The sequence below is a fragment of the Bos indicus genome, chromosome 3 (assembly GCF_029378745.1).
Source record: "Bos indicus isolate NIAB-ARS_2022 breed Sahiwal x Tharparkar chromosome 3, NIAB-ARS_B.indTharparkar_mat_pri_1.0, whole genome shotgun sequence".
Classification (NCBI taxonomy): Eukaryota; Metazoa; Chordata; class Mammalia; order Artiodactyla; family Bovidae; genus Bos; species Bos indicus.
Genome location: NC_091762.1, coordinates 12,506,917 through 12,529,135, shown reverse-complemented (window position 1 = coordinate 12,529,135; position 22,219 = coordinate 12,506,917). Strand labels below are relative to the sequence as shown.

Below are 22,219 nucleotides of genomic sequence, written 5' to 3'. Positions count from 1 at the left end.
AACTGAACTGAACTAATTGTAATAGCATGTAAACACAGCTATAAGAAAGGAAAGTATAAGAAACTTTGGGAACACAATTGAAGAAATGATCACCTTTATTTGGAGCTAATAATAGACTTCAGAGAGATGATGACAGTTGAACAGGAATTAAAGAATAAATAGAATGGAGAATCAGAATGAGAAAAGACTTTGTTGTCCATATGTAGACAAATGAAACAGCATTACCTGTTTACACAATAAGAACTATTATGGAATGACTGAATCACAGACTGTGTGGTGGTCAGATGTCAGGAGACACTGATGTTGAATTTTAAAAAACACTAGATGATATAAAAGTATTAGTAGGATCCGGATGGTGAAAAGTTATAAATAGCTTTGTAAATGCTTATTACTCACATTCTACCTTCTGCAGATTCTGAAATGATGCAGTAACAGACACAGAATTCAGAAAAGGCTCAGAATATTAGCTTTACTGGAATCTACATTAGGTTGCAACTGGGATCCAAGAACCTATACATTTATCTTTATCCTTCAGGAGTCACACGTGCCCTACTGATCACACATGAAGGAGAAAAGACTTCATATATCCTGTGGGCAGACAAATCGACCAGAGAGCTCAAGCTTCAAGACTGAGACATATTTCTCCCCAACTCATATGGAAAATTAAGTGAAAGAAAAGGAGAGAAAAATAAAGATGAAAGTTTTTTCCAGACTATAGTATTTTATTAACAGAGTCAAGAACATGAAGAAAGAGAAAGGAAGCTGTTTTGGCCAGAAAGAGCATTATGCTAAGGACACACACACAGACACACAAAATGAAGGAGCATATGCAGTTTAGAAGGCTTTCCAGGTTGTGCTAGTGGTAAAGAACTCACCTGTCAATGCCGGAAACATAAGAGATGTACATTCAATCCCTGGGTAGCAAAGATCCCTTGAAGGAGGGACCCTCTCTGAGTCTTCACTAGAGTACTCAGAGTGGGGCTTTAGGGTCTCTAAGAGAAAAACCTGGCAGGAAGTAAGTATTCTGTCTATCTGGGGTTTGCATTATGAAAAGACAATCTGAACAGCTAATAGGATACTAAGTCAATCAGCCACCCACAACCATAATAATGGGATAGGCTATTTTTCCAGAAAGACTCAGTCCTGGCACTTGTGCTGGGACAAGGATTTTAATGTGCACCTATCTTATATAGAATTGCCTTTAGAGCTGGGTGGGACTGAACCCACAAGTGAGAGCCACTAAACTGAACTGAGAACCTTGGGGTCTTCTCTAACAAGTCAGTTAGGAACAGAAACAGCATGGAGAAGGCAGACTGTTGTTAGCTGCCTTGATGTGAAGTGGCATCATTTCCGCTGTGAGAATGGTCCCACCTAGATAAAAGGACCCCTGGCAGCCCTGGTGGCTGGAGGAGCCTGGGACCACCAGTAAACAAGTCCAAATGGGGACTGAGTGTGGCCAATTTGCAGCTGCAGCCTCAGGGTAAATTTCCAGTCCAGGAGAAAAGTGTCTCCCTCCCTACTGGAGATTAAATAGATGCTTGGTGTGTGGCTCCAGCTCCACAGGCCTGGAGGCCCACTGCTGCCCAGGACTCCTGTAGGAATGTGTAGTGAGCATGTGCATGTGGAGCAGTTTGGGAGTTGCTAGAATCTGGAATGGGGCAAGGGTCAGGAGATGCCAGTTACAGGACAGATTCTTCGGGAATAATGCATATGCCAACTGGAAACTCCTAAAATACTCAAGGGGTAACATTTTCATTGAATGCAAGGGTTCACTTTACTCCATTGCCTTGCCAGGGCAGGGGTAGAAATCTGGCTGGGGTACCTTCTAGTAAGACAAACCTGGGATGGACTCGCGGCATGTCCAGGAAGAAGAAACACACATGACTGTTCACGAGCACTCAGTCGTTGTCACTATGCTAATTTCTTCAGGCTCTGATACACTATTTTTATACATGTCCACTTTGGAAATCAAGATAAACAGCCATATTCTCGGGTCAGGAGACACTTTTCTCCTGGACTGTGCTAGCAGGCTAGTGTCAACCTTGTCCTTCAGCTTCTCAATTTCCTCTTTAATGACACATTCTTATTAGACCTCTAAGTCTACCTTTTAGGCTTGTCATGTCTTGCCTTCTTGCTTTTTTGGATCAGTTGGCCTCCTCCAACAGCTGTTGCTTTTATCTGACTGGTTCTCAGGTGTCTTACTGGCTAGAATTTTACTAAAGAACTTTTAATGTAAAATTAAAAGGAAATCAAAGTTTCTTTTGTGAAATTCCAACCTTGTTCTACTCTACTTAGGATAAAAGAGCTTTTCAATGACTCAATCAAGGCAGTTCAGCAGGTCTCTAGATTCTGCTGGGTTGGTCAAAAAGTTCATTCAGATTTGTCCATAAGATGTTATGGGAAAACCCAAATGAACTTTTGGCCAACCCAATTGATATTACATGGTTTAGGGAACATGATACTAATCTGTGAGGAAAATCAGGAAGACCTGAGATAACTGATCAAACAGAGGCAAAATCTCTTTGAGTAGACACGATCGATACCAAAGTGTCTGTTAGGTCATCTTCTCTTTTATGAAGCTAAGTTTCTCTATTTTTCCCATGATAGGAAATAGAAAGTTCTCCATCCAGAGGAGAGAGCTGTATTACACACATGACTGCATCTGCCAGCAGGTTCTCTTCTAGCTAATCCTACCTGTAAGGCCACCCCTGTAAACTGACGCACCTGCTTTCCCCTTGGGTAGAAAGAGCATACCACACAGAGAGGCAACTCTTGAGCCTGTTTAACATCTACTTTATTAGCAAGCATAAATGCAGACACATAACAGGTACTCAACTCAGTCTCAGAGCCTGAAGTTGTCAGTTTGTAGAACCAAGCCATGATTCTCTCCTTAGTATCATTCTGTCTTGCATCAGACTTACAGACCCTAAAATCTGAGTTGACAAAATTAAAATGATATCATCCAATTGGCATGAGGCACAACGATGGATTCCCCCAAATTCTTTCTGCATCTCTTCCTTTCCCTTCTAGTCACAGGTCCATACATTTTTCCTGGGGAAATTAAAATACATTTGTGGGATTCTTCTTGTTAAATGCACACCATGTTGGCAAGTTGTATATGGATAGTCAACAAAGGTATTTTATTATGGGCATTCAGAGGGTGTGATACTTCTTTTCCAAGTGTCATGAAAGGTCTAGGATTACAGGATACTGCTCTGCTCTTGAAAGAATGTGTCTGTTTCTATCAGACCACAGGAGAATAGTGAGATGTTAATTGTTGAAGGTTAAGAAAAAGTGTTGAAGGCTTGAGAAAAAGCATTCAAAGAGCTTTCCCTCAAGTTTCATCTCATTATTTACCCATATTCCCCTTCAAATGTTCCTTTTGTTGTCTCCTTCCTTTCATGTTCTTTACAGACATGTAGGTTTGGTCTTAGAAATGTCCTGTAGTGGTCAAATGAACAGACCTGGGGATCCCAGGCTAGTTAAAAAGAAGCAGGAGGGGCCAGAATCAATGCCAGAGGGTCAGCAGTGAAGAGCAGGTGACTGGGAGGTCATCTTCCTTGGCAAGAGAGAATTCAACAACTCATATCTCCAGGAGGTGATGGGGGTACTTGGCTCTGAGAGCAGAGTGTTCAGATTCTTGCTGAGGGGCTGAGGGAGTGGGAGCTGAGCCTGCAGGCCCAGCACTTGCACTAAGCCATTTGAGGCCAGGAGAAAGCAAAGGACACTCAGGCCCTGCAGGAGTCAGGCCAAACATCAAATGTCAGGCTGCCCTTCTGTAAAGAGAAGAAGAATGTACAGTAAGGATGAGGACATGTCAAGAAGGGATTATTTCATTCAAACTCAAAGAGGTCAAGAAAGAAGACTGGTTCCCAGAATAGGAAAGGGAGGCCCTCCCAGATCCTAATCACATACCTATCTCACACTGATGTGAACCACGTCAGAATCTAGTTCAGTGCCCTAGACATATTCAACCAGCTCCCATGTGAGTCACAAACCATATTCACTTATATTAGCACTTCTCACCCTCCACAATCACAAAGCTTTTCCAGAGAAATGGAACAAGTATCTCCTTTTGACTAGCTAAGATTAACTAGCCTCAGAATGGCAGGCTCAAGACTCAAACACTAGACTTCCATCACTAAAGCCCTCCTTTTCTGGGCACTAGCTGCTCTTCATATTTTTGATCATCTCTCAGCTCTTACACAATTCCCTGAGTAGGTAACCAGGCAGCCCTGCATGCCACATCCCACACTATTACAAAGCTGGGCTTCAGAGTTGTGACTCTCTTGAGTCAGCCACCCAAGGGCTATGCTTTGCATTTCCTGACTCATATGGGGACAAGTTTTCTGCCTTTACTCTCCTGTGAAGTGAAAGTTAAAGTTGCTCAGTCATGTCCAACACTTTGAGACCCCATGGACTATACTGTCCATGGAATTCCATAGGCCAGAATACTGGAGTGGGTAGCCTTTCCCTTCTCCAAGGGATCTTGCCATCCCGGGATCAAACCCAGGTCTCCCACATTGCAGGCAGATTCTTTACTAGCTGAGCCACAAGGGAAGCCCAACAGTAGAGGGAGGTCTACAATTTACAGCTGGAACCCTGGCTTCTCTGAAAAGACACTCTCATGGATATTCACAAAGAGCCCCCTCCCCCAGCCCCATTCCCACAGATCAATTTAAAATCTGGGTAGTGACAATAGGTAGAAGGAAGTGGGACCATCTCCTACAGTTCTAACTTACAGTTTGAGACCTGGGGTCCTCTAAGTCAACTAATCCTGGGCTGAGCCGAGACTGGTCATTTTAGTTCTGCTCCATCATTTGAAAACAATTTTTATGATTTTGGAAAGTTGCTTCTTTTCTCTGACTCTTACTCTCTTCAGATTTAATATAAAGGTGTCAATTCAATAATTTTCAAAACCTCTTTTGTTCTCACATGCAATAACTGTATGGTATGGGATTTTTAAACTATTATTATCATTCTATCCATGACTAGGAGTCTCAAGTAATCCCTTGAAGTAACACAAAGTAGCTAACTATTATGGGCAGCTGCGCAGCAGTAGTAGAATAACACTTATCCTCAGAGTTCACACCCCACCACCCGCTTCTTCACCTCCCTCCATGCCAGTCCCCAAGGGTTCAATCTACGGAGCTTACCCAAGCAGAATACAACCACATCTTCCTTGTGGTTGCAGTCATGATACCCCCAGGACCTATGCTGACACTGCTCCAGGGACTGCTCTTCCCCTTTGCAATGGACATCATCTAGCCAGATGCGCCCATTTCCAGGGACAAACTTTTTCCGTGCTTTGGCAGGTACAAAGATTGGCTTTCCACAGCCCAGTTGCTGGCACACCACCTGCTCCTCCTTTTTCGCCCAGCCGTCATCACAGACAGAGCCCCATATGCCCTTATGCAGCACCTCCAGTCTTCCAGAGCAGCTGGTGTCTCCATTTACCAGCCTCAATTTAAAGGGATCTGCAGGGTCAGGGGATGGAGTGGGGCATGGAAAGAAGAAAAAAAAAAAAAAAAAAACATCATCTACATCCTCATTCAAATCCCATCAGCACTTCTGAAGCTCTCTACCTGCCTGCATTTCTGTGATAATAGCCCTTGTTCTAGTTTCCAATCCATGTGCCCCAGGTCTATTTCTTAAATAAGACCTTTTACTTTCCCATCTAGTTTATAAAAGTCTAATACTTATGAATGACTTTCTAGTAGTTTTTTTTTTAATTGAAGAGTTCAACAAGTACATGGAATTGTGTGTCCTATCCCTATTATATACAATTCAATATAATTATATTTTATATTAATCTAGCACTTAATACTGGAGAAGGCAATGGCACCCCACTCCAGTACTTTTGCTTAGAAAATCCCATGGACAGAGGAGCCTGGTGGGCTGCAGTTCATGGGGTCGCTAGAGTTGGACATGACTGAGTGACTTCACTTTCACTTTTCACTTTCATGCATTGGAGAAGGAAATGGCAACCCACTCCAGTGTTCTTGCCTGGAGAATCCCAGAGAGGGGAAGCCTGGTTGGCTGCTGTCTATGGGGTCGCACAGAGTCAGACACGACTGAAGCGACGCAGCAGCAGCAGCAGCAGGAGCAGCACTTAATACTGTTTAAAGCATTTTCATGTACAAAGGCAAGTATCATTAGCTACATTTTAAAAACTAGAGAATTGATGAGCAGCACAATTAAATAGCTTTGCCATGGTTATTTGCTCCATGAGTGCTAAGCTTAGTCACTCAGTCCTGTTTGACTCTGCTCCTCTGTCCATGAGGATTCTCCAGGCAAGAATAATGGACTTGGTTGCCCTGACCTCCTCCAGGGGATCTTCCCAACCCAGGGATTGAACCCAGGTCTTCCACATTGTGGGCAGATTCTTTACCATCTGACACACCAGGGAAGCCCAAGAATTCTAAAGTAGGTAACCTATCCATCTCCAGGGGATCTTCCAGACCCAGGAATCAAACCAGGGTCCCCTGTATTGTAGTCAGATTCTTTACCAGCTGAGCTACCAGAGTAGTTCTTTATAAACACTGATTAAATAGAACTCTATTTAATCAAATTCATGAATAAACCTAGTCACTGGACTTATAGGTATTACCTTCACATTCAACCCATGTATCCTCATCATGGGTGCAGTTATTATACCCCTCAAGCCCAGAAAGGCAGTGTTGAAGGTCTTCTTCCTGTCCTGAGCATGATACATTGCTCAGCCAGATGAGTCCTTGGCCCTGGGTATCCTTGTTACAACATCTTTTGATCAGTGTGGCCTTCCCACACCCCAGTTGCCGGCACACCACCTTCGCAGCTGAGAGATTCCAGCCTGCTTTGCACACGGTGCCCCATTGCTTTTGGTGCTTCACCTCCAAGCGCCCCTTGCAGCGCCCAGGGCCATCAACCAGCCTCACAGTCCCTGGAATTGTGGGAAAAGAAAGATTAAGTTTCTGCTCCCTGCAAGAACATAGCCTTCCCACATAAGGGGGCTCCTAACTCTGAATCTTTCTCAGAAATAAGAATGAGACGTCAGCATCGGGCACAAACATTTGGTGACTGTTTGTCTAATAACAAACTGTGGGATAACAAAGAGAAACATAGACTAGTCCCTTAGGCAAATCACAGTCTAATGGAAAAGTAGATAGACACGCAGAAAATTATTAATGCATAGACAGCAAATATATGAATGGAATAAAGAAATATAGCAATTATATGTATACAATTGTTGTATATGTGTGTGTGTGTGTATGTATTGGCTTCCCAGGTGGCTCGGTGGGTACAGAATCCACCTGCAATGCAGGAGACTCAGGAAACCTGTCTGGGTTCAATTCCTGAGTGGAAAAGATGTCCTGGAGGAGGGCACGGCAACCCACTCCAGTATTCTTGCCTGGAGCATCCAATGGACAGAGGAGTCTGGCGGGCTACAGGCCATAGGGTTACAAAGACTCAGACACAACTGAAGTGACTGAGCATGCACTCATGCATATGTATATATACACAATTCTTGTGTGTTGGTTTCCTATGAGCATATCCTGTCTACCTAACTAGATGATAGACTCCTTGAGAACTGATAAACTTACATTATATTTTGGGAGCTCATTTCTTCCCCATAACTCCATCTGAGCTTTAGATACATATGTTTAGTGGTTATTAGATCTGTGCATATTTGTGTGTGTGAAGAAGAGAATCAGGTTCTTGGATAGATTGAAACTAAGAAAAACTAAGATTGAAACTAAGACAAAATCATTAGGTCAATCAAATGCGTGCTAAGTCACTTCAGTCATGTCCAACTCTGTGTGACCCTATGGACTGTAGCCCACCGAACTCCTTTGTCCCTTGGATGCTCCAGGCAAGAATACTGGAGTGGGTTGCTGTGCCCTCCTCCAGGGGATCTTCCCCACCCAGGGACTGAACCCACATCTCTTAAGTCTCTGCATTGGCAGGTGGGTTCTTTATCACTAGTGCCACTGCTCAACCAAGGAGGAGTAACAGTTCTAGATGAGGATATGTTTGTCTCCAGGGTCCACAGTTGAGAAACGGTGAGAAGTAAAGGACAGGAATCAGTTAACCATTAGTTCATGGTGGAGAATAAAGATAAAGAGGACAAAGAGTGGTCATGCGGGGTATGGGCAGTTGGCATATAGTCTTTGAGTCCTGCCATACTCACTCTCACATATTGCCCCTGCATCCTCGCTGTGGGAGCAATCAAAAACGTCTTCCACCCGGTCACATTCAATCAATTCATCCTCCGTCCCATTGCAGTTGACGTCTTGGATGAAGATTTTTTGTTTTTCATCTGCCAGTGGCTTATACAAATTACGACTTGGTGTCCCCTTGGCTGCTCCACAGCCCAGCTCCCGGCACACCACTTCCACGTCTTTCATGTTCCAGCCATTGTCACACACAGTGCCCCACTCGCCATTCCGTTCCACTTCCACCCGCCCTTCACAGCGATGGGGACCTCTCACCAGTCGCACTTTGGGAGGAGACTCTGCAAAGAAATGAGATATTGGTTGGAGATTAGGAGTGGCCCAGAGAGTATGTATGCAGTGTTTTGAAATTCTTCTACCACTTTCAGGATGTGGAAAACTGAAGGGTGAGAAAGTGGGGGTCAAAAGGGAAGACAAGGAAGAGGAGCTCCAGGACTCCATCTCTGAGTTCTGGTTCTGCTACACTCTTGTATTATTATTATTATTATTTAAACTGTATTTTCATTTGGCCCTTTGCAAAACTTGGAAAAACAGGCTTAATATCCCTACCTTTGGATTTGGTACAAATAAGGGCTTCATATGATTATTTCAAAAGTATATTTTCTAACAGGAATTAAGATGCACCATGCTATAATGATCATAAATACGTTGCATAAAATTTTAGTTTGTCTTATAATTACCTTTCTGCCAAATAAAGTATAGCATATATATATATGCATTTTGTGTGAAATTTGAACAAAATCTGTATTTCAGCTAATAATACTGTATCACAAGTTAGCTCCCTGTTTGTTTGTTTTAACAACATAGTATTCCTTTATATTCTCAGAATTGGATTAGAACTTTCAAGCCTCATTCATTTTTTTTTTTAAATCTAAGATAATAAACTTTCTAGATTACCAGCAGTGATCCTAGAGGCCAAAATATGTGGAACTATATCAAAGTTTTGAGTGAATATAAATTAGAAATCTAGCATTCTATTCATACTAGGTCAAACAAGTGAAGGCAAAAAGTCATAAGTGTTTTAGCTAAGCAAAAAATTATATATTTTCTAAAATATATATATTATACAAACTATATATATATGTATACCAAGGCTTTTCTACTGTGCTTGATAAAGGCTTGAGAGAGAACATCAAAAAAAAAAATGATGGAGAAACTGGAAAACATAAACTAAATGAAACTAAAACATGAAGCACTGAACATGAAATAGAAAAATTGAAACAGACCAGATAAAAGTAAAAGGTCATCATATATCCAGTTGTTTTTAAACATGGTGGCTCATTAGAAATGCAACTGGAGCTTTGGAAATAAAAAGCAGTCCCTCAGAATTTGCATTTTTCAAAAATTTCCAAGATAATTCTAATATGCATCTGGATTTTGAAAAGTGACTACAGGTTTTTCTATTAAAAGGTAGTTTTAGTGATATGGAATTCTTTTATTTTTCTGTTGACCAGAAAAATGGCCAATGGTATTAAAAAGCCACTAATTACATAATGACAATAACAAAAGATGTTTTAGTTTCACAATCAATAGCCAGACAAAAAATAAAAGATAACTACAATTGCAAGGCATTATAGAAACATGATTAACCTAGCAATATAAAAAAATTACATATAATTTGGGGAGTTAAGTAGAGTGCTATGATAAGTGTAAGTGCATACATGCACATGTTCTCATCCACCCAGTCAGTCTAAGTCCTGTGGTTGGTGTATTTAATTCATTTACATTTAAGTTAATTTTCCATATGTATGATCCTGTTACCATTTTCTTAATTGTTTTAGGTTTATTTTGTGTATGTCTTTTCCTTCTCTTGTGTTTCCTGCCTAGAGAAGTTTCTTTAGCATTTGTTGTAAAGCTGGTTTGGTGGTGCTGAATTCACTTAACTTTTGCTTGTTTGGAAAGCTTTTGATTTCTCCATCAAATCTGAATAAGAGTCTTGCTGGGTAATGTATTCTTAGTTGCAGGTTTTTCTTTCTTCACTTAAATATATCATACCATTCTCTTCTGGCTTGTAGAGTTTCTGTTGAGAAATCAGCTTACAACCTCATGGGAGTTCCCTTATATGTTATTTGTCATTTTCCCCTTGTTGCTTTTAATATTTTATCTTTGTCTTTAACGTTTGTCAGTTTGATTACTATGTGTGTGTCTCAGTGTGTTCCTCCTTGAATTTATCCTGCCTGGGACTCTGCACTTCCTGGACTTGTTTAACTATTTCTTTTCCATGTTAGGGAAATTTTCATCTACTTTTCAAATATTTTCTTCGGTCCTTTCTCTCTTCTCCTTCTGGGACCCCTATAATGCAAATGCTGGAGTGTTTACTGTTGTCTCAGAGGCCTCTCAGTCTGGTATTCATTGTTTTCATTCTTTTTTCTATATTCTGTTCTGTGGCAGCGATTTTCACCATGAAGTCCTCCAGGTCACTTATCTGTTCTTCTGCCTCAGTTATTCTGCTACTGATTCCTTCTAGTGTATGGTTCATCTCTGTTGGTTTTTTAGTTCTTACAGGTCTTTGGCAAACATTTTTTCCATCTTCTCCATTCTATTTCTGAGATCCTATGATCTTTACTATCATTATCTTCACCATGATTATTCTGAATTCTTTTACTGGAAGGTTGCCTATCTCTACTTCCTTTAGTTGTTTTTCTGGGGCTTTATCTTGTCCCTTAATCTGGGACATAACCCTGTGATTTTTCATCCTGATTAACTTTCTGTAATGTGCTTTTCATTCTAGCCACTGTGGGATTGTGGTTTTTTGACTACAGATTGAACCTATTTCCCCTGCACTGAAAGTATGGAGATGTCTAGATAAAATTTGGGCTAAACAACCTGACTCTCTCTCTCAGTATCAGTGATCCACTCCCAACCATCCTTGCTACTTCCCATGACATTTTCCCATGTCCAAGAACCTAGCTCAGAAGAAATACAGAGAGTGCTGAGTAAGGGAAGAGTCAGAGCCTCGAAGTCTCAGAGCCCTAAAACTGGGTCTAGAAGACTGTACGTGTTTGGAGTGGGAGATGGGCTTCACAGAGTCTCCAGGTAAATTCTTTTTTTTTTTTTTTTTAACTTCCTTATGCATTTAGTTTATTTTTTAAACAGCAATTTGTGCTGTATTTAAGTCATTTACATATGTGTGTGTTACCTGCTAAATTAAGAATCTTTGAATGTCAAGAAGCAGATATTATTCAAGTCTCTATATTACCCAGAGTACCTCCCAGTTCAGTTCAGTTAACTTCAGTAGCTTAGTCATGTCTGATTCTTTGTGACCCCATGGACTGCAGGATGCCAGGCTTCCCTGTCCATCACCAATTCCCAGAGCTTGTTCAAACTCATGTCCTTCGAGTCAGTGATGCCATCCAATTATCTCATCCTCTGACATCCCCTTCTCTTCCTGCTTTCAGTTTTTCCCAGCATCAGGGTCTTTTCCAAGGAGTCAGTTCTTTGCATCAGATAGCCAAAGTATTGGAGCTTCAGCTTCAGCATTAGTCCTTCCAATGAATTTTCAGGACTGATTTCCTGTAAGATTGACTGGTTTGATCTCCTTGCAGTCAAGGGACTCTCAAGAGTCTTCTCCAACACCACAGTTCAAAAGCATCAATTCTTTGGCGCTCAGCCTTCTTTATGGTCCAGCCCTCACATCCATACATGACTACTGGAAAAACCATAGCTATGACTAGTTGGACCTTTGTTGGCAAAGTAATGTCTGTGCTTTTTAATATGTTGTTTAGGTTGGTCATGGCTTTTCTTCCAAGGAGCAAACATCTTATAATTTCATGGCTGCAGTCACCATTTGTAGTGATTTTGGAGCCCAAGAAAATAAAGTCTGTCACTCTTTCCATTGTTTCCCTGTCTATTTGCCATAAAGTGATAGGACCAGATGCCATGGTCTTAGTTTTCTGAATGTTGAGTTTTAAGCCAGCTTTTTCACTCTCCTCTTTCACTTTCATCAAGAGTTTCCCCAGTTTCTTTTTGCTTTCTGCCATAAGGGTGATGTCACCTGCATGTGGTGGGGGTGGTGGTTTAGTCGCTAAGTCGTGTCTGACTATTGCAACCCCGTGGACTGTAGTCTGCCAGGCCCTCTTGTCCATGGGATTCTCCAGGCAAGAATACTGGAGTGGGTTGCCACTTCCTTCTCCAGGTCCAGGTAAATTCTGAGGAAATCAAAACTTAGACATGAAGTACAGAGGACTGTGTAGGGAGACAAGGGACAAGCCTATCAGGAAACAAACTTTTGGATACTACATTCCAAGTACTGTTTTATGAACACAGAGAACAGTGATTATCAAGATAGTTAGCATTGCTGTCCTCAAGAGGATTCTATTTAATAGGCTTGAAGCAATCCCATCAAGTCCTCTCAGCCCAGAGAGATATAGTGATAAAGAAGATCTAAGTTTGCCAAGCCTTCAGGGAGAGGACTGTTGTACCTGGAGGGACAACATTTGGACTTGTGGCTTGTGGTTTATCAGACTATGAACAGTATATGAAAATATGGGCTACAATGAATGACTCAGATACCTATAAGAATGAACTACAATTGCTCAGGGCCCAAATTTCTAATGCCTATATATATATATATATATGTAATTGTTGTTGTATTCCTTTATTCCTTTCATATATTTGCTTTCTATGCATTAATAACTTTCTGTGTGTCTATGTCCTTTTCAATTAGACTGTGATTTGGCTAAGGGACTAGTCTATTATATACATATATATTAATATAATATATACTATATATATAATTGTTGTATATGAATATGTGTATATATATATATATATATAGGATTCCCAGGTGGCTCAGTGAGTTCAGAATCCACCTGGGTTCAATCCCTGGGTGGAAAATATCTCCTGGAGGAGGGCATGGCAACCCACTTCAGTATTCTTGCCTGGAGCATCCCATGGACAGAGGAGACTGGCAGACTACAGTCCATAGAGTCACAAAGAGTCAGACACAACTGAAGCGACTGAGCATGCACTCATTCATACATATATATATACACAGTTGTTGTGTGTTGGTTTCCTATGAGCATCTCCTGTCTACCTAACTAGATGATAGTCTCCTTGAGAACTGAAAAACTTACATTATATTTTGGGAGCTCATTTCTTCCCCATAATTCCAACTGAGCTTTAGATACAAATGTTTAGTGGTTATTAGATCTGTGCATGTTTGTGTGTGTGAAAAAGAGAATCAGGTTCTTGGATATCAGGTTCTTGGAATCAGGTTCAGGTTCTTTGTTTTCTTGAAACAAAGAAAAACTAAGATTGAAACTAAGACAAAATCATTAGGTCAACCAAGTGTGCATGCTAAGTCACTTCAGTCGTGTCCAACACTGTGTGACCCTATGGACTGTAGCCCACCAGACTTCTCTGTCCATTGGATTCTCCAGGCAAGAATAGTGGAATGGGTTGCTGTGCCCTCCTCCAGGGGATCTTCCCCACCCAGGGACTGAACCCACGTCTCTAAGTCTCTGCATTGGCAGGTGGGTTCTTTATCACTAGTGCCACTGCTCAACCAAGGAGGAGTAACAGTTCTAGATGAGGATATGTTTGTCTCCAGGGTCCACAGTTGAGAAAGAGTGGGAAGTGAAGGACAGGAATCAGTTAACCATTAGTTCATGGTGGAGAATAAAGATAAAGAGGACAAAGACTGGTCATGCGGGGTATGGGCAGTTGGCATATAGTCTTTGAGTCCTGCCATACTCACTCTCACATATTGCCCCTGCATCCTCGCTGTGGGAGCAATCAAAAACGTCTTCCACCAGGTCACATTCAATCAATTCATCCTCCGTCCCATTGCAGTTGACGTCTTGGATGAAGATTTTTTGTTTTTCATTTGCCAGTGGCTTATACAAATTACCACTTGGTGTCCCCTTGGCTGCTCCACAGCCCAGCTCCCGGCACACCACTTCCACATCTTTCAAGTTCCAGCCATCATCACACACAGTGCCCCACTCGCCATTCCGTTCCACTTCCACCCGCCCTTCACAGCGATGGGGACCTCTCACCAGTCGCACTTTGGGAGGAGACTCTGCAAAGAAATGAGATATTGGCTGGAGATTAGGAGTGGCCCAGGGAGTACTCAGGTATGTATGCAGTCTTCTTGGAATTCTACTACCATTTTCAGGATGTGGAGAATTGAAGGGTGAGAAAGTAGTGGTCAAAAGGGAAGACAAGGAACAGGAGCTCCAGGACACCATCTCTGAGTTCTGGTTCTACTACACTCTTTTATTATTATTATTATTTAAACTTTTTTTTTTTTTTTTGGCCCTTGGTGAAACTTGGAAAAACAGGTTTAATATCCCTACCTTTGACTCTGTATTTGTGGCCTGTGGTCTATCAGACTATGAGCAGTATATGACAACATGGGCTACGTGGAACAACTCAGACACCTCTGTGAATGTAATACAATTTCTTAGGACCCAAATTTCTACTACTTTGTCTCAACTCTGCACAAACTCCCTAGAACATGGCATCAACCCCAGAAGAAGTAGTTGGGTGAAAGACATCTGACCTGGTTGATTTTAAGCTGCATTGAGAAATTTCTATTTGATTTATTAATTTGTTCTTGTTTCTCTCCTCTTTTCTATAATTTCTTGAGGGAAATTACATGAGGAATGGAGGTTAGAGACAAAAATTAAAATTGAACTATAAAAAACTAAGAAAAGTTACCATTGTTGCACTCTGAAGTTTAAGGCATGTGTATATAATTCAAGAAAAGTCATCTAGAAATAACTTCTGGATCATTGTAAGTATGATTAGAGTTAGGATAGGCATTACTGTTTGCTCTAGCAAATATTCGATATCAGGATCATGCACAGGCTATTTTATTTTATTCTGAGTTATAAAATTCTGGGTTTATTTTTTATTTGGCCATGCCACATGGCATGTGGGATCTTACTTCCTCAACCAGGGATCAAATCCAACACCCTGCATTGGAAGCATGGCATCTTAACTGCTGGACCACCAGGGAAGCCCTCAAATTTTGGTTTTAAATAAGTTTTCCTTTTCCACGGAGTAGAGGACTAGATCACATTGTAGGAGAGAAGAAATGTGTTTAAGAGAGAGAAAGAGAATATACATCAAAGAAGTGCAGCTAAAGGGAAAAGAAGGGCTGAGAAGATTTAAAAGTTAGAGAGAAGAACAAAGGAGCTCATCAGGGCAGTTGTGTCCTAGACAGTGTTTTAGCCTACTTTATTAGCTGAGGGCTTGAGAGACAAGGACCCAGGGTGGGTCCTCCCTCCCTGGATATAAAGAGAGCAGCTGTCTCCTGGCACTTGCAGCAAGGCATAACTCTGGAGGCCAGAGAAGAAAAACCAGGTCATCTGGAGTATTGGACTGGGACCCAGAAGCAGCATTTCTTTAAGGAAGCAAATTGATCAAGCAGGGTGTAAGATCCTCCACATTCATAGCAGAGTTTGCAGCTGCCCCTCTTTCATAAAGCCTCTACTATCAAGAGAAAGAATAGGTTGAAGAGACAATGTCAAAGAAACTCGTAATCCTTAACCAGTCCCCTTGATTTTTGGACCACCAGAGGCTTCCTCTTCCACAGACTAATTCTCTTTGTGCTTCCCCATTCTCTCCTCAGTTGAACTGTTTGTGCTCTGCTGAAAGTCTCCTTGAAAAGGTGGGCAGTGGCCACTGAAATCCAGCCTGCACTCTGCTGATGAAACCATGAGGTGCACAGAGGCTGGTGCATTTCTAGTTCAATGATAACATTAAAGTTGGCAGAGAGACCAGGAAGTAGTAGAATATAGAAGGGCAGAAGAAAGTTTATTTCCCAGGAGGTGAGGTGTCTTCTGAGCCTGAAAGAAAACCATCTGCTTTGTTACATAATGGAGCTAGAGCTGGGCTAACATCTTGGGTCACACAGGCCAAATGGAAAGGAATCCCTTTGCAGTATAAACCATTCAAATTTTCTCTAAGTTTTGGAAGTGGAAATCTACCCATATAAGACTGGTGGGTTGGGAAACCAGAAAGAAAATCTACTGGGGCTCTTTTGAACCACAGCCACTCTCCCTGGCCACAGGAAATCAAAATTTCCACTCTCCAGAGCTGAAAGTCCACCCTCTTAGGACCCCAAAATTCTTACCTAGAAGTCCAGGTCCAGTGCTAAAGGCTGAGCAAATAAAAAAGAAAGAAAGAGAGAAAGAAGTGAATGAGATCAAGTAGTCAATTGCCAAAGCTTTGTTCAAAAACACAACTCTCTAGAAAGTTTTGTTGAACTTTGTGAGACAGAGGTAAATACACAGCCTCCAAGGTTAGACCTTGTTGAGACCTTCTCCTTATCCTTCTTCTTCTCCTAGAATGACCAGGCTAAAAAAACACATGGAAACTAAGAGCCAAAAAGATCCATTCTACCATGGCTTATTAGACTTATCATGTTCCCTTTCCATCTGATGTTGGCTCTACCCCAGGCATGGATAGATTTGATTTTCGATTTTAATCTATTAGATTGATCGGTGATGACCACCTAAACTAGAAGTGTGGTGATGTAGTATCTGAGTCCAACAGGAAAACATGTTGGAGGTTTCTGGGAAGATGTGTTGGGGCCACTGTGAGAGAAGCAAGAGAGACTCCATCTGGAAGCCTGTCATCCATCTTAAAGACTGGATGTGAACTGGGACTGAACCCTGCCCAAGAGTGAGAAAACCTTTGCTAGTGAAAACCAGGTCTGCTGGAGACTTCCCTCCCTACGGATGACAAACGGAGATTGTAGTTGAGGTCAGACTGCCCCGGTTAGATTAACCATGGAGATATCCACCTTGATGTATAATCATTGCCCCCCCACCCCCCTTAACCTTAATTGTTTGTTCTCCTAGCACCTATTTGTTGTAAAACTCAATCATATACAACAAAGAGGTTGCTAACATGTAACCAGTCACATAGCGGTGGCAGGGGTCAGGTGGGGGGGGTGTATAAAACTGGGCCTCTCAGAAACATCAGGGTCCTTGTTGGGAACTATTCCCCTTGGACCCGCTGGCATAATAAACTGTACTCCACTCTCTTGAGTGTCCTCTGAGGTATGCTTTGCAACTCCGGATTCCACAACAGATGCACGGTTGGGGAGGATAAAGATGTCTTGAAAGGCATATGAGAGGGTAACAAGCAGGAAGGCTAGGGGTCCCCAAGTGGAAGAAATAAACTACAAATGTCAAATGTTTGTTTGTTTGTTTTCCTTCTCTATACAAAATTAAAAGGAGGGTTCTTTTAAAATTCTGTGTTGCCATGACAACACCTGGTTCCACCTGAACTTAACTTTTCTCAAACCTTGAGCTAACCAATGCATTTTTCTTATGGAAATGTTTTTCTTAAGCTATGTTAATGTATTTACCTTATTTATGTTTCTTCAAGTCTGTTCACCAAAGACTCAGAACCCATAATGGCTCAAAACATCAGTATATTTTATTCATGGAAGTGTTCCCCTTCAGATGTCTATGTCAGAAGCTTTCTCTATCTATTTTATACTTTAATAAAACTTGATTACACAAAAAGCTCTGGCAACCCAGCCTCATCACTGGCCCCAGGTTGAATGCCTCTCCTCCAGAGGCCAAGAATCCCAGCATCATTCACAGTTCATAGCAGCAACCTTTCACATAAAGGAAAATGGCAGTATTTTTCTGTGTTCACTGACACTGCATTTAGACAATGGTCAGCAAACTTTTGTGTGAAAGGCCAAATAGCAAATATTTTAGGCTTCATGGGCTACACAGTCTCTGTTATAACCAATCAGCTCTGTCAGTGCAACCATATACATGTAAATGAATAAGCCTGGCTGTGTTCCAATAAACCTTTATTTATGAACAATTAAATTTAGATTTTGTGTCATTCTCATGTGTCACAAAATATTATTCTTTTGACTTTTCCCACAGTTTAAAAATGTAATATCCATTCTTAGTTTGCAGGCTGTAGTTTGCTGAACCTGGTTAAGAATGCAGAAAGCAGTTCTATGCTAATTCCCAAACTTCCAGGTTTAAGTATCAGCACATCTTTGAATGATCAGAGTTTCTTCCTACAAGATCTCTTTGTAATCAGACTCATCTACTCATTAGGCTCCATCCCAATGCAAACTTTGAGAGATGGTGAAGGACAGGGAAGTCTGACATGCTGCAGTCCAGGGGGTTGCAAAGAGACAGACACGACTTAGCTACTGAACAATAGCAAATGCTATACAGAGAGTGCTGTGACTATCAGTGGTCTCTGAAACCCAGTATTTTGAACTTCAAAACTCATCATCCCCCAACACCACCCCATCTTATAGGATCTTTCTGAAGAAGTTAGTATCATTGGACTTCCAGCCTAGAGCTTTTTAGGCAAATCCATCTATTTCATTGACTTGTCCTGGAATATTTTCTTCCAAATATTTGCTTTGCCTTATGATCCACTGCTGGGCATACACACTGAGGAAACCAGAAGGGAAAGAGACACATGTACCCCAATGTTCATCGCAGCACTGTTTATAACAGCCAGGACATGGAAGCAACCTAGATGCCCATCAGCAGATGAATGGATAAGAAAGCTATGGTACATATACACAATGGAGTATTACTCAGCCATTAAAAAGAATACATTTGAATCAGTTCTAATGAGATGGATGAAACTGGAACCTATTATACAGAGTGAAGTAAGCCAGAAAGAAAAACACCAATACAGTATACTAACACATATATATGGAATTTAGAAAGATGGTAACAATAACCCTGTGTACGAGACAGCAAAAGAGGCACCGATGTATAGATCAGTCTTATGGACTCTGTGGGAGAGGGAGAGGGTGGGGAGATTTGGGAGAATAGCATTGAAACATGTATAATATCATGTATGAAACGAGTCGCCAGTCCAGGTTCGATGCACAGTACTGGATGCTTGGGGCTGGTGCACTGGGACGACCCAGAGGGAGGGGAGGGGAGGGAGGAGGGTGGAGGGTTCAGGATGGGGAATGCGGGTATACCTGTGGCGGATTCATTTCGATATTTGGCAAAACTAATACAATATTGTAAAGTTTAAAAATAAAATAAAATTAAAACAAAAAAAAAGAAAAAAAAATAATTGGTTGATAACAACATGATTCAAAAAGACTTTGTCTGCAATTGCCTAAAAGTCAAGGTTATATCATGCATAGCACTCTACAAGTCTAAAAAAGAACAGAAAGCATGTATATATGCAAAGGAAACTGAATGTGAGGAGCCTGATAGGTGTGAAAGTGACCAAGCCCAGAGGTGACTTGAGAACTCTGTAGTGGGGTTGATCACCATGAGTATCACAGATCAGAAAGACTTCATGAAGGAGGTGCAACTGAAGATAAGCCTAAGAGATTCAATAGTAACTTCACAACAGGAGGTGGGGGACTATCTGCTAGGTAACATAAGGGGTGTATGGGCGTTTAGGACTGTGACCAGCACTGTGCATAGAACACACAAATGCCCAACTGAGAGGCCGGTAGGTTTCAATGGTATACTGGATCATCAGGAAAATTAAAATGGATGTGACTGATTAGGGAAGGGACCTAGCAGGCTCTTTTATCTTGTGGAAAGGCTCCTAACAAACCTCTGAGGAACATAACATTACTTCATAGATGAAAATGAGATTTCTGAGGGCTATGATAACTTTAAAATTCAGACAGCTAAGAAATCAAAGAGCAAAAACTGAAATCCAGATCTCTTTGATTCCAAAATCCCAAAATACTCTAAATTAATCTGAGCAACAAGAAACTGGGAAAAACTAGGGAAACACATGAAATACATTTGAGAGGAATCAATATGATCAATGAAAGGTGTTTGTTCTGCAGTTCTACTTCCTTTTCTTGCTATTACCCATGGTCCATTTATTTGTCTTTTTATAAATAGTGCATTTAGGAAAATTTGTGTGAAAAAGCAATAGTATAAACTATTACTGAATAAATAGTGTGAATATAGGGAAATATAAAGTTTTCTAGTAATCAAGATGGATTATAAATTGAGTATAGATTCCAAGAAGGCAATGGCAACCCACTCCAGTACTCTTGCCTGGCAAATCCCATGGACGGAGGAGCCTGGTGGGCTGCAGTCCATGGGGTCGCTAGGAGTCAGACACGACTGAGAGACTTCACTTTTACTTTTCACTTTCATGCATTGGAGAAGGCAATGGCAACCCACTCCAGTGTTCTTGCCTGGAGAATCCCAGGGACGGGGGAGCCTGGTGGGCTGCCGTCTCTGGGGTTGCACAGAGTCGGACACGACTGAAGCGACTTAGCAGTAGCAGCAGCATAGATTAAGTGGCTTTGGGGATTTAGAATAATTACCAGATATAGAGAAAGGAGGAGTGTAGGGAAGAGCCTTTCCCTGAAAGATACCTAGATCTGTACCAGATGGGCAGTTCCATAGTACTCTGAAGCCTGGACCCAAAGGAGCAGAAATACTCACCAAAGATCAAGAAGAAAAACAGAGCCATGTCCCAGATGGCTGAAGATAGTGAACTGAAATAGAAGGCTGGAAGGAGGCCCCACAACAGGAATATGCAGCTTTGGTTGCAAGTGTGCAGTGAGGAGGGAAGGAGGCAAGTCTTGTCTGCAGCAGAGGCTTTATCAGATGACTAGAAACCAATGGGCTCAGAGGTCAGGACTGATAGAGCTGGACTTGCTGAATTCAGCATGCCCCAGAGGAAGGGAGGTGGCCGGAATTGGCAGAAAGATGAAGAAAACAAACAAAAATCCAAAGCTGCTATGCTTTGGTTCTGCTGTAATCCCAGCTCCATGGAGCTCTGCTTTAGTCCCCTCATTATGTAAACAAGGAAAACAACTCCCATAAGGAAAGGCAAGTACCAAGAATAAGGGCCATTTCACATTAGAAGATCAAGCAATGCTTGATTCTCATGTATGGTTTGTGGGGGTTAATAAGCCAATTTCAATTCTTTCCTTCCAGATGGAGGTGACTGGAAAATCTAGAGGCCAAAGATCATAGAACAATTCCAAAGTTGCCCTTGAAGCCACCGTAATCCAGAGTCACGATGGCAATCCAGAGTCAAGATGCCAATCTTTGCAAATATGGCTTGATTTATTTCTCTCAAACCAGCTTCTCCAGTGCTAAGTAGAGGGCCTAGTACATGGATCTGCTCTTCTGTGCTTGTCCTGAATTATGCCCATCTTTGGAAACTGAATGGAAGCAGGTTCTTGTCATAACGAAATCAGGTTGTTCTTAAGTCTAAGATATGATGGACAGGGAGTTCCAGAAAAACATTTACTTCTGCTTCATTGACTACACTAAAACCTTTGCGTGGATCACAACAAACTGGAAAATTCTGAAGTGCGAGACCCAGACCACCTTACCTGTCTCCTGAGAATCTTGTATGCAGGTCAAGGAGGAACAGTTAGTATAGGACAGGGAGGTATATTCAATATTTGTAGTACCCTATAAGGGAAAAGAATCTGAAAATATACGTGTGTTTATAACTGAATCACTTTGCTATACAGTTGAAACTAACACAACATTGTAAATCAACTATACTTCAATAATAATAATAGTGAAAAGAAAAAACTAAACAGCCTCTTGATGAGGGTGAACAAGGAGAGTGAAAAAGCTGGCTTGAAATTCAACTTTAAAAAAACTAATATCATAGCATCTGGCCCCATCACTTCATGACAAATAGATGGGGAAACAGTGACAGACTTTATTTTCTTGGGCACCCACTGTGGGTGGTAACTGAAGCCATGAAATTAAGATGCATGCTCCTTGGAAGGAAGGTTATGATCAACCTAGACAGCATATTTAAAAGCAGAGACATTACTTTGCCGACAAAGGTCTGTCTGGTCAAGGCTATGGTTTTTCCAGTAGTCATGTATGGATGTGAGAGTTGGACTATAAAGAAAGCTGAGCACTGAAGAATTATTGCTTTTGAACTGTGGTGTTGGAGAAGACTCTTGAGAGTCCCTTGGACTGTTAGGAGATCCAACCAGTCCATCCTAAAGGAGATCAGTCCTGGGTGTTCATTTGAAGGTCTGATGTTGAAGCTGAAACTCCAATATTTTGGCCACCTGATGCGAA

The 22,219-nt window shown here is 41.5% G+C and overlaps 1 protein-coding gene across 2 annotated transcripts; it reads right to left on the bottom strand.

Annotated features, from left to right (window-relative positions):
* Positions 1–2,772: 2,772 nt before the first annotated feature.
* Positions 2,773–20,793, bottom strand: LOC109556720 (CD5 antigen-like). Of its 2 annotated transcripts, XM_070784111.1 has the most exons (7): positions 20,603–20,792; positions 16,297–16,323; positions 13,912–14,235; positions 8,171–8,494; positions 6,611–6,922; positions 5,157–5,477; positions 2,773–3,776 (listed from the first exon to the last, which is right to left on the bottom strand). In XM_070784111.1, exons 1-7 carry the CDS (start codon positions 20,628–20,630, stop codon positions 3,757–3,759), a joined length of 1,356 nt encoding a protein of 451 aa, XP_070640212.1. In that variant the 5' UTR covers positions 20,631–20,792; the 3' UTR covers positions 2,773–3,756. The 2 variants fall into 2 exon arrangements, with proteins under 2 accessions (XP_070640212.1, XP_070640219.1); XM_070784118.1 differs by lacking the exon at positions 16,297–16,323 and having other exon boundaries at positions 20,603–20,793.
* Between the last annotated feature and the right edge of the window lie 1,426 nt (positions 20,794–22,219).

Bases quoted from the DNA above. Each gene is read 5' to 3' on its own strand.
- LOC109556720 (XM_070784111.1), bottom strand. From the start codon at position 20,630: ATGGCTCTGTTTTTCTTCTTGATCTTTG. The intron at 16,324-20,602 runs GTGAGTATTTCT...TTATTTGCTCAG, and splicing joins GTTTTTCTTCTTGATCTTTG to CCTTTAGCACTGGACCTGGA. The intron at 14,236-16,296 runs GTAAGAATTTTG...ATTTCTTTGCAG, and splicing joins CACTGGACCTGGACTTCTAG to AGTCTCCTCCCAAAGTGCGA.